The sequence below is a fragment of the Oryctolagus cuniculus genome, chromosome 4 (genome assembly GCF_051225735.1).
Source record: "Oryctolagus cuniculus isolate XC-2025 breed Fujian yellow rabbit chromosome 4, ASM5122573v1, whole genome shotgun sequence".
Lineage (NCBI taxonomy): Eukaryota > Metazoa > Chordata > Mammalia > Lagomorpha > Leporidae > Oryctolagus > Oryctolagus cuniculus.
This window is the reverse complement of record NC_142870.1, coordinates 100446206-100459003: the sequence shown is the minus strand read 5'-3', so window position 1 is coordinate 100459003 and position 12798 is coordinate 100446206. Positions and strand designations below refer to the sequence as shown.

The following is a 12798-nucleotide window of genomic DNA, read 5'->3' as shown; positions in this document are numbered from 1 at the left end:
CTTCCAGGAACCTGTACTTGATGGCTGGTGTTAAAAAGTAAAATCTAGGGGCTGGTGCTGTGGCACAGCAGGTTAATGCCCTGGCCTGAAGCGCCAGAATCCCATATGGGCGCCGGTTCTAGTACTGGCCGCTCCACTTCCGATCCAGCTCTCTGCTATGGCCTGGGAAAGCAGTAGAGGATGGCCCAAGTCTTTGGGCTCCTAGCACCCGTGTGGGAGACCCAGAGGGGCTCCTGGCTCCTGGCTTCAGATCAGCGCAGTTGCAGCCATCTGGGGAGTGAACCATTAGATGGAAGACCTCTCTCTGTGTCTCTACCTCTCTCTGTGACTCTGTCTTTCAAATAAAATAAAATAAAATAAAATAAATCTTTAAAAAAAGTAAAATCTAAAGGCGACTAAATGCTTAGATTTTTAAAAATTCCTTTAGTGATTTCTCCCCATTTTCTAGACAGAGACTTTAGTGTCAAGTTCATCAGGGCCTTTTAAGCATCTGTTTGCTTGTGGAAGGGCTGAGAACATCAGAGGACTTCAGTTACCTTAGTTTGCCTTTATGGAATGCACAGGAGCAGCCTAACAAACTAGTGACCACCGAAATGAAGTCAGTCTCAAGTCACAAGTGAGGATATTTTCTGATTTATATTATAATTCTTTAAGAGACAAGTAACGAAGAAAGCAACCCTAAGAGAAGTCAAGCAAGAGGTAAAAACTGACTACCATAAAAGGAGACCAACTTTATGTCACTTTGTCAAGTAATATCTGTGGAATAATAATGTTTAAGAGCATTTTGAGTTAAGCCACTATTTGTGACACTGTGACTCATATCAGAGTGCCAGTTCCAGTCCTGGTATCTGATTCAGCTCCCTGTTAATGTACCTGGGAAGGCAGTAGATGACAGACCAAGTACTTGGTCCCCTGGCACCCACATAAGAAACCCAGATGGAGTTCCAACCTCCTGACTTCATCCTGGCTCAGGCTTGGTGGTTGTAGCCATGTGAGAGATAAACCAGTGAATGGAAAACTCCTCCTACCCCTGTATTTCAAACAAATAAATAAATCTTTTAAAAAATAATATTAGAGAAATAAAAAGGGGTGGGCATTTGGTACAGCAGTCAACATGCAGCTGGAAACACCCATATCCCATATCAAAACGCCTAGGTGTGAGTCCCCGCTCAACTTTTGATTCCAGTTTCCTGCTAATGCACACCCTGAAAGCCAGCAGGTGATGACTCAAGTACTTGAATCCCGGCCACCCTTGGGGAGACTTAAATTGAATTCCTGGCTCCTGGCTTCAGCCTGTTCCAGCTTTGCAGGCATTTGGGGGAGTGAACCAGCAGTTCAGAGATTCTTTCTTTGTCTTTCAAATAGACATATATACGCTGTTTAAAACTATGACAAGAACCACAATAGTCACCATTCTTGTGAGCCTTTACCAGCCCCAGGTACTGCTGAGGACAGTGCTGTGAGGGGGACGCGATCAACTGAGGAAGTGAGGCTCAGAGAGTTTAAATAGTTTACCTAAAACTCCACAGTAGTGAATATTGCAACTAACCTTCAAATCCAGGTTTCTCTGCCGCAGGGCTGATTCTCTTCATCAGAGCATGCCATGAGCCTTTCCTCCTGTTCACTTGGTGCCATCCCAATTCCTAAAGCAAGTATTCTATCTCTAGCTCTTTTGATCTTTCATCGTCTGTCTGAGGAATCTCTGTGAAGGTTGAGGTAGCTGGGAGAACAAAGCAAGATGACCTTGGCACCAGCTACAAAGTGGTTTTATTTCTTTTTTCTCACCTGCATCCAGTGAAACACAAAAAGGGAGGAGACTGTACCTTCTTTCCCAAACTGTCTGAATTATATCTGACAGCAACTCTCCATCACGCAAGGAGCAAGCTTTAAAAGCCTGGAACTAATAACTACTTAGACTGACTGTCAGGGCAAAGGGGAACAGTGAGGAAGGGAGAGACACTAGCAACACAGTTAGAAAGTGGGCATCTGGATCAAGCCAGCAGTCAAACCTGAACCTGGCTGAATCACGTTAGCAAAGTCACATGTTTTCTGTGACCTCCTGAATCTCCTCCCATTGGTCTTTAAAAGAAGTGGTGCAGGGCCAGCACTGTTGAGCAGCGGGTTAACACCTTGGCCTGAAGCACCGTCATCCCACATGGGTGCCAGTTTGAGTCCCAGCTGCTCCTCTTCTGATCCAGCTCTCTGCTATGGCCTGGGAAAGCAGTAGAAGATGGTCCAAGTCCTTGGGCCCCTGCACCTGCGTGGTAGACCTGGAAGAAGTTCCTGGCTCCTGGGCTTCGGATTGGCGCAGCTCCGGCCGTTGCAGCCAATTGGGGAGTGAACCATCAGATAGAAGACCTTTCTCTCTCTCTCTCTCTCTCTCTCTCTCTCTCTGCCTCTCCTCTCTCTGTGTAACTCTGACTTTCAAATAAATAAATAAATATTAAAAAAAAAAGAAGTGAGGCCGGCGCCGCGGCTCACTAGGCTAATCCTCCGCCTAGCGGCGCCGGCACACCGGGTTCTAGTCCCGGTCGGGGCTCCGGATTCTGTCCCGGTTGCCCCTCTTCCAGGCCAGCCCTCTGCTGTGGCCAGGGAGTGCAGTGGAGGATGGCCCAGGTGCTTGGGCCCTGCACCCCATGGGAGACCAGGAAAAGCACCTGGCTCCTGGCTCCTGCCATCGGATCAGCGCGGTGCGCCGGCTGCAGCGCGCTGGCCGCGGCGGCCATTGGAGGGTGAACCAACGGCAAAGGAAGACCTTTCTCTCTGTCTCTCTCTCTCACTGTCCACTCTGCCTGTCAAAAAAAAAAAAAAAAAAAGAAGTGGTGCTTGGGCTAACATCTTCATGTCCTGATTTCTTCTGTCCTCATGGGTACTAAAAATCACAAAGAGAGAAATGGGAAAGCTGGGGAGACGTCCTTCGTTTGACCCTTACGATAAGCCTCTGAAGTAGATTTGTTTCTTTCTTTTCCTCAGTTGAAGCAGCTGGGTCCCAGTGAGGTTAATTGACCCCAAATGACTGAGAACACAAGTGGGCATCACAATTCCTACTCCCTACTGTCAAAGTTCATGCTCAAAGCCACTTACACCTGACTCTTCATAATAGCTATTTGGAACAATCGACTTTACTACTGGACAATGTAGTTGGGATTATCTAAGCCATCCCTATACCAAAAAATACAATATGACCAAGACATATAATTTAAATGTTTCTAGTAGCCACATTTTTAAAAGTTATAAAAAAAACAGCTTAAGTTAGTTGTTTTCTTGAAAAGATTTATTTGAAAGAGTTACAGAGAGAGAGAGAGAAAGTCTTCCATCCACTGGTTCACTCCCCAATTGACCGCAACAGCCGGAGCTGCGCTGATCCGAAGCCAGGAGCCAGGAGCCAGGAGCTTCCTCTGGGTCTCCCACGTTGCAGGGGCCCAAGGAGTTGGGCCATCTTGTACTGCTTTCCCAGGCCATAGCAGAGAGCTGGATCGGAAATGGAACAGCCAGGACTCCAATCGGCGTTCATATGGGATGCCGGCACTGCAGGTGGCAGCTTTACCCGCTATGCCACAGCGCCAGCTCCATTCTTCCAGTTTTTAATTTAAATTTAAAGGCATTAAAATTAAATCAAATGGGGATGGTATTGCGACAAAGGGGGTTATGCCACTGTCTACAGCACCAGCATCCCATATAGGCACCAGTTCGAGTCCCTGCCACTCCACTTCTGATCCAGCTCCCTGCTAATGCGCCTGGGAAGGCTACAGAAGAGTTCCAAGGGCTTGGGCCCCTGCACCCATATGGAAGACCCAGAAGCAGCTCCTGGCTCCTCGTTTTCACCTGGCTCAGCCCCAGGCATTGAGGCCATTTAGGGAGTGAACCAACAGATAGAAAATCTTTCTGTCTCTCCTCTCTGTAACACTACCTTTCAAATAAATAAAATAAACCTTTAAAAATTAAAATGAAAAATCCAGTTGCTCCTCAATATCACTAGCCACCTTTCAAGAGCTCAGTAGCTTTATGTAGCTGGTGACCACTACCCTGGGCAGTGTATATATCTCTAACCCAGATTCCCTGGACTTACAGACAAAGAAACTGAAGTCCAGACTCTAGGAGACTTACTCAGGGTTGCTGTCAGCTGGTCGTTGTCACTATTGAACTGTGATGGATTTGCTGGAACTTTGTGGATCATCTCTCAAACTGGCCACATCCCATCCCAGTCCTTCCCCTTCTTGGATAAACTCTCTTTGGGGACCTGCATTCGCACCACAATTCAGTCTGTAAAATTTGGCTGTGGAGTGCCCCGAAGCCAGGACCCACATGACCCTGTTCATGGAGAAAACTTGAAGGATGAACAAAGATTTTTTTAAAAGACTATGACTAGGGTGCTGGCGCCTCTGCAGTGCCAGCATCCCATGTGGGCGAATGTTCAAGATCTGGCTGCTCCACTTCCAATCCAGCTGTCTGCTATTGCCTAGGAAAGCAGTAGAAGATGGCCCAAGTCTTTGGGGCCTTGCACCCATGTGGGAGACCCAGAGGAAACTCCTGGCTCCTGGCTTCGGATTGGCGCAGCTCTGGCCATTGCAGCCAACTGGGGAGTGAACCAGTGGGTGGAAGACCTCTCTCTCTGCCTCTCCTTCTCTGTGTTAACTCTTTCAAATAAATAAATCAATTTTTTTTTAAAAAAAGACTATGACTAGATAATGCAGTCATTTTACACTATTTCTGTTAATATAATTTAATATTATATGCCAAGGTTTTTTTTTTGTTTGTTTGTTTTTTTAATGCCAAAGATTTTTAAACATAGCCCTATCCTCCAACAGGAAGGATCTGGTACATATTTCTCTTATTAACATTATTTTACTGACAGGATCATGAGATTCTAAGAAGTTGGGCAAATATGTAAGACTGCAGAAGCAGACACTTTACTCATGTTCTGGGTCTCTCTAAGTCATAACACTTCTCTTCAATCAACTCTTTTCTAAATAGGGAAAGAGGTCTGAATTTAAAGTAGAAAATATCGATGTATAATGGCCTGATAGTTGACAATTTTATGATCCAAACAAAATCCAAGGTAAAACTAATACTTTTAACCCAAGGTAACATACATATTAATCACAAGATGATGCACTATAATACTACCAAGGGCAACAGATACATCACTGTCTATAGAGACAAATTTCTCACACTGATTTATGGGGAGTCCTGAGCAAAATGATACCCATCAAGAGCAATGCTGTGGACGTTTGCACAGCTCTGAAATTGACTGGTGTCTTACCAGATGTCTTCAGTCCTGCTTTTACAGACAAAGGTGGAACTGCATACGACTCTTTACTGATTGTAGCCAGAGACTCCTAAGCCTTGAAATGTGTATGTGACGACTGAGAGAGAACATCATTCTTTAGGATGCAGAGAGATAGATGGAGGCTGGAGCTTTCCTGCTGAATCAGGGAACTCACAGGAAACCTTGGGAGAAAACCAGAGAATGAATACAGGGGGAAATGAAGTGCTCCACAAAAATGCCTTGAAAAAATAATCCTGAAAAGGAATGCAGTATTGTCCTCTTACTGGTTTTGGTTCACACTGTTCCTCTGCTGATACGGGCTGAATTTAAAATCTGCCTATGGGAAGTGTCCACATAGTGTCCTCATTTTACTTGTTCTGCCAGGTGTTCGCTTCTCAAATATAAAAAAAAAAAATCTTGTTTCCTCTCCAAAGACTTTTCTTTCTCCAGGTTAATCATGCTCAGTTTCTTCTCATTATAAATTTTAAAACATTTTTGTTTTTTTAAGAAAACTTTTATTTAATAAATATAAATTTTTAAAGTTCAACTTTTGGATTAAAGCAGTTTTTTTCTCCTATAACCACCCTCCCACCCACAAACTATTTCGTTTCCTACTCCCTCTCCCATCCCATTCTTCATTAAGATTCATTTTAAATTATCTTTATATACAGAAGATCAACTTAGTATATACTAAGTAAAGATTTCAACAGATTGCACCCACATAGGCACACAAAGTATAAAGTACTGTTTGAAGACTAGTTTTACCGTTAATTTGCATAGTACAACACATTAAGGACAGAGATCCTACATAGGGAGTAAGTGCAACATTTTGGCTTCATTCATGAGATAGAGACACAGAAAGCTCTAATCTGTTGGTTCATTCCCTAAATGACCTACTGGCCAGGACTGCACTGGGCCAAAGCTGGGAACTAGGGTGGCAGGAAGCCAATGACTGGAGCCATCATTGTTGCCTCCCAGGGTCAGTATCAGCAGGAAGCTCGAGTCAGGGGCTGGAGCTAGCAATTGAACTCAGGCATTCCATTGCAGATGCAGGCATCTGAACCACTAGGCCCAGTGCCCACCACAGTCTTCTTTATAGGATCCATTCATGCATTCAATCAACTCACCTGAGTCCTATTATGTAGTTACATAGAGAAAACAAGAATAATAATGCTGGCACACCTATACACTACCTGTTTCAAGGCTTATTTCCAACAAGCAAAAAATGCTGCAAAGGGCATGATTTGCAATGAATTAAATTATCACTCCAGGCAAGCTATTTCAAAATGATGTTCTCTGGATATTTTTTGAGAAACTTTTATGTATAGAGCCTATTTTAGGCATTTCTGAGCCTGAGGATCCTTAACAAAAAGAAGGCAGGCAAAGCATGTTTTCCCCCAAGAACTAAGGCTATAAGTTTACTACTGGTATATTCTGGCTATATAGCTATTTTTATTTCTATTAGTTAATTATATGCACTGTCTACTAAAGAGCAAAGATTGTGCTTCTTTTTCTTTGAGAAGCCATAAATGTACTTAAGTTATAGTGTTGTATGGTGTGTTTGTATGAGTTTGCATAACAATAAGCATCTGTTTTTTCTAAAGCTTTATTTATTTTTTGAAAGACAGAATTACACAGAGGGAGAGACAGAGGAAAAGACCCTCCATCCACTGGTTCACCTCCCAAATGGCTGCAATGGCCAGGAGCTTCATCTGGGTCTCCCACATAGGTAAAGGGGCCCAAGTACTTGGGCCATCATCTGCTTTCACAGGCACATTAGCAGGGAGCTGGGTTGGAAGTGGAGCAGCTGGGGCTCGAACCAGCACCCATATGGGTTGCAGGCAGCAGCTTAACTCATTATGACACAACGCTGGCCCTCAAGCATCATCTTTTTTAAAAACCATTTTATTGAGGTATGACTGACAAGACAAAACTTGCACATATTTGAAATATTACTCTATTGTAAAAAAAAAAAGTGAAATCCTGTCTTTTGCAACAAAATGGATGCAACTGTAAACCATTGTACTTAGTAAAATAAGCCAGTCCCCAAAATGCAAATACTAAATGTTTTCCTTGGCTTGATATAACTAATAGAGTACCAAAAATGTAATGTATAGGAGTGAAATTGACATTTTGAGATCAATGATTGTTTATAGCCCTTGTCTCTACAGTTAAGGAATAGCATTTTTTTCTTCTATTTGTTGAACATTTTACTTAGTGTAGTGGTAATCTTACGAGTATAAAGTAAACTGCAAGCAGAAAATTGTAAAAATTGAGAGGGAATAAGAGAGGAAGGAGGAGGAAGGGTGAGAGCATGGGCAGGAGGGAGGGTAAGGAGGGAAGCGCCACCATGTTCCTAAATCTGTATATACAAAGTACATGAAATTTGTAAACCTTAAATAAATTTTTTTTAAAAAGTATTATACAGAAAAAAAATGTTGCACATATTTGATATATACAATTCAAGGAGTTTAAGGGATGTATACACCCATGAAACCATCTCCAACATCAAGGCCATGGATATACACATCACCTCCCAAAGTTCCTCCTAGCCCCTTGATGATGATGATGATGATTGCTACTACTGGGGTAGAAACACTTAACATAAATTTACCCTCTTGGCAAAAAAAAATTTTTTTAAGCCAAAACATTTATTTCTCACTGATCTTTGAAATTCTTGTAATGCTGCAATGGTTGCCCCCTGTAGCTAGTTTTCCTTCACGCAATCCTCACCTAAAGCCATGGTCGAGTAGTTTCAGGTGTTTCATTCAACCAGCGGCAATAGTGTATATGATCTTTTAGTCTTTTTTTTTTTTTTTTTTTTTTTTTTTAAGATTTACTTATTTGAAAGCCAGAGTTACACAGAGAGAGGAGAGTTCTTCCATCCAATGATTCACTCCCCATTTGGCTGCAACAGCCGGAGCGGAAGTGGAGCAGCCGGGACTCGAACTGGCACCCATATAGGATGCCAGTGCTTCAGGCCAGGGCGTTAACCCACTGTGTCACAGCACCAGCCAGCCCCGATCTTTCAGTCTTGACAATCTAGTTAAATGCTCCCTTCCATTTGCTGGAGTAGCCACATTTGCTGAGGCTGACCTTTGCAGGTGGTCAGCCTTCGAGTCACAGCAGCAACACACCACATTTACCTCATTGTGATGCTTTCTGGATGATGGCATTCCCCTCATCATCTCACTTCTGTGGCTGCAGCCAGAGGGCTCGGAATATTGTAAGCATGCATTATTATCTAAAAGCAGTATGCCGCATAGGAAATCTCCAGAACTTATTTATCTTGCATAACTGAAACCTTCCACCTTTGCTTTACTTCTTTCTGCATGTACAAGCCTCTTAGCATTCAATACCAATCAACGCACAAAATAAAAATAAAAAATTGTGAGGTGGGCGCTGAGGTGCTGTGGGTTAAAGCTGTCTCCCATATCGAAGATGGCCCAAGGACTAGGGTCCCTGCCACTCATGAGGTAGACCCAGATGGAGTTACTGGCTCCTGGTTTCAGCCTGGCCCAGCCCTGGCTGTTACAGGTATTCAGGGAGTAAACCAGCAAACTGAAGCTCTCCCTCTCTTCCTCTGTTGCTCTGCCTTTCTCCTTCCTAACTTCCTTCCTCCCTCCCTCCCCCTCCTCTTTTTATTTCTTTCTATGATGTATTTATTTGAAAGTCAGAGCTTGGGGCCGGCGCTGTGGCTCACTTCGTTAATCCTCCGCCTGTGGCGCTGGCATCCCATATGGGCGCCGGTTCTAGTCCCGGCTGCTCCTCTTCCAGTCCAGCTCTCTGCTATGGCCCAGGAAGGCAGTGGAGGATGGCCCAAGTGCTTGGGCTCCTGCACCCTCATGCGAGACCAGGAGGAAGCACCTGGCTCCTGGCTTCGGATTGGTGCAGCGCCATTTTGGGGCTAAACAAACGGAAGGAAGACCTTTCTCTCTCACTGTCTGTAACTCTACCTGTCAAATAAAAAATAAAAATAATAATAATAAAAAAAGAAAGAGCTGAGAGAGAGAGAAGGAGACAGAGAAGATCTTCCATCCACTGGTTTACTCCCCCAAATGGCTGCACCAACTGGGGCTGTATCAGGCCAGAGCTAGGAGTCAGGAGCCAGGAACTTCTTCCAGGTCTTCCATGTGGGTGGCAGGGGACACAAAACAGTTGCTCATATGGGATGATGGTATCACAGGTAGACGCTTTACATGCTATGCCACAAGGCCATTCCCTGTTGCTCTGGCTTTCAAGTAAATAAAAATAAATATTTTAGGGGCTGGCGCCATGGCTCACTTGGTTGATCCTCCGCCTGTGGTGCCAGCATCCCATATGGGTGCCAGGTTCTAGTCCTGGTTGCTGCTCTTCCAGTCCGGCTCTCTGCTGTGGCCCGGGAGGGCAGTGGAGGATGGCCCAAGTGCTTGGGCCCCTGCACCTGCATGGGAGACCAGGAAGAAGCACCTGGCTCCTGGCTTTGGATCGGATCGGCGCAGCTCCAGATGTGGTGGCCATTTGGGGAGTGAACCAATGGAGGCAAGACCTTTCTCTCTGTCTTTCTCTCTCACTGTCTATAACTCTGTCAAATAAAAAATTAAAAAAATAAATATTTTAAAAATCACTTGTTCATTCACTTATTCAGTGAATATCTGAGTGCCTATTGTATACCAGGCAGTGCCCTAGGCTCTAGAAAAACAATGGTGAATATAAGAGCTGCAAATTTCTGTGCTTGTGGGATTTATTAAAAACTATACTTCCAGTGTTTGAAGAATATACATATGCGTGGATTCCAATTTTTTTATTTATTTGACAGATAGAGTTGGACAGTGAGAGAGAGAGAAAGGTCTTCCTTCCGTTGGTTCACCCCCCAAATGGCTGCCGCGGCCAGAGCTACGCCGATCCAAAGCCAGGAGCCAGGTGCTTCCCCCTGGTCTCCCATGCGGATGCAGGGCCCAAGCATTTGGGCCATCCTCCACTGCCTTCCTGGGCCACAGCAGAGAGCTGGACTGGAAGAGGAGCAGCCGGCACTAGAACCCGGCACCCATATGGGATGCCGGTGCCACAGGCGGATGATCAACCAAGTGAGCCACGGTGCCAGCCCCAGGATTCCAAACTTTTTTGCATCAAAATTAGCATACCTTTTAATTCCATTTCCCCACATTTTTGAAGTACCCTCCTAATGCTTTGGAAAATTGCTAGCAGCTGAAGCATTACCCCAAACAAAACAAAAAGCCTAAGATTAATCATCTGTTTAAAAAGTGTTTCAAGCATTATCAGTCATTACATTGCCAGTTAGCTCATCTGCTCTTCTTTTTCATATATCTTTATTTTTCTGTAAATTAAGATAATTATTCAAACCCATTCCACAGTAATATTGTGAAGACATATGGTAGCACCTGAAAAAAAAGTGGTTTTTTTTTACATTTTTACTTTAATAAATATAAATTTCAAAAGTTCACTTTTGGATTATAGTGGCTTTTCCCCCCATAACCTCCCTCCCACCCGCAACCATCCCATCTCCTACTCCCTCTCCCATTCCACTCTTCATCAAGATTCATTTTCAATTATCTTTATATACAGAAGATCAACTTAGTATATACTAAGTAAAGATTTCATCAGATTGCAATCACACAGATACACAAACTATAAGGTACTGTTTGAGTACTAGTTTTCCCATTAATTCGTATAGTACAACACATCAAGGACAGAGATTCTACATGGAGAGTAAGAAAAAAAGGGTTTAATCGGCCTGCACTGTGGCTCAGCTGGTTAAAGCCCTGACCTGAAGCGCCGGCATCCCATATGGGTGCCGGTTCTTAGTCCCAGCTGCTCCTCTTTGATCCAGCTCTCTGCTATGGCCTGGGATAGCAGTAGAAGACAGCCCAAGACTTTGGGCCCCTGCACCCACATGGGAGACCCGGAAGAAGCTCCAGGCTCCTGGCTTCTGCTCCGTTGCGGCCATCTGGGGAGTAAACCAGCGGATGGAAGACCTTTCTCTCTGTCTCTACCTCTCTCTGTAACTCTGTCTTTCAAATAAATAAAATAAATCTTAAAAAAAAAAAAAAAAAGAAAAAAGGGTTTAAGAACTACCACATGTTTTACCATTGCTGGGATTGATTTTCAGAAATTAAGGAAATTCTTGATTAATTAAAAGGAACACTTTCCTAAATAATACATAGATGAGCTGTGGCTCAAACATACAACTGCAATCATGATGACTTGGATGTTTTTTTTACCCACTGCTCAGAAACATTTTACAGTATGCAGTAATCTTGCTAGAAACTGCTACTTAAAGACACTGGAAACAGATCAAGGTGCTATTAGGGACATCTTTAAAATGTAAGCTAATCCCAGTAATTCAATATTTTAAGGAAAAATAGTTTCTTCCACCTCTGCTCCCCATTCATCTGGCACCCCAAAAAGTTCCCTACCTAGCTGAAGGACTCTTTTCTAAAAGATGAGAAAAATCAAGTCTACATATGCTGACCATCGGATCTTCATTGTAATGGTCAGCTGAATCCACCTGATTCCTATTCCTCTCCATCAGGGTCTTTGAAAGACGACCAACCAATTACTGAGAATAAATGCACATGTAAATTGACTGTACAAAATTTCCTTGGCTGTGAACTCAGGCATGGATACAAAATAAGCTATAGAAAATATACCCTATGATGCTGGTTTAAATTTGAGTGCCCCTTTGTGAGTAAAATGGTATAAAACAAATCCATCCTGCTTACTTTCAGAGCCTCCTCTTTTCTAAGCTTGGTGCTGGGTTGTCTGTTGTTGGAAACCCCGCCTTCCCCAGGCCCACGTGAAAGCTCAGAGCAATCACAATGATCACAGTCCTTCCATCAGAGCTTTCGTGTTACCCTCACCAATCAGGATGCCAGCTGTATGCACTGTACTCCACAGAGATCATGGCAGATTATAAAGACCAAGCTAGTCCCAAACAATGCAAGCGCCATCCTCAGCAGGTGTTTGGGACACACCTAATTTTCCCCATGTCTTGGGAAGGCCTTGATTCAAGCTTTGTCTCCCAGTTTTGCTCTCAGTTCTATTCATTGGACTTGAAGATTCACCTTATTTTCTTCAGGTTGTCCACTGGATCACTCCAGTGGTTTTGGCTTTAGCATCCAGCTTTTTCTGTCACATATATCAAGGCTCCTTCTCTTCTTTCTGCAGAGTAGTCCTTGCTATCCAATGAAAGTTGCAAGGGTACTTCAAAACGTTCATGGACTTGGGTAAGCATTGCCTCTGAAGGAACTAACTCACACGTGTCAGAGATGTAGGGTTCTATGGCTTTTCCATAAGCTTCTAAAAGAATGTTTCAAGAGACCCAAAGAAGTTCTAGTAGCTACTTTTTACATTCTGAAATTAACTTTCTCCTACTTTCCTCTCTGACCTCTACTTTTTCTTTATTTAAGGGAACGGAAAATGTATTTCTCCAAGGGTTTGTTTCAGAGAATCCCCTTCTCGTTTGGCCCATTTCCAAGTAAACAGTAGTTTCCAGAGGACTAATAGGTCTAGTGGGAATTTGAATATCT

At 43.6% G+C, this 12798-nt stretch overlaps 1 protein-coding gene across 5 annotated transcripts in view; it reads right to left on the bottom strand.

Annotated features, from left to right (window-relative positions):
• Window positions 1–873: 873 nt before the first annotated feature.
• Window positions 874–12798, bottom strand: part of LOC138849333 (uncharacterized) — a 68886-nt gene continuing 56961 nt past the window's right edge. For 3 of the 5 annotated variants that reach the window (XR_016233221.1, XR_016233222.1, XR_016233223.1), the window contains 3 exons: window positions 5264–5451; window positions 1550–1720; window positions 874–1030 (listed from right to left, as the gene is read on the bottom strand). Coding sequence is in view for 1 of the 5 variants with exons in the window: in XM_089332141.1 (XP_089188267.1) it covers window positions 5380–5451 (72 nt within the window). In the remaining 4 variants the exon portion in view is untranslated. Of the gene's footprint in view, window positions 1031–1549; window positions 1721–5257; window positions 5452–5553; window positions 5688–12798 lie in introns of those variants that run through there. The other 2 variants (XR_016233224.1, XM_089332141.1) reach the window with 2 other exon arrangements.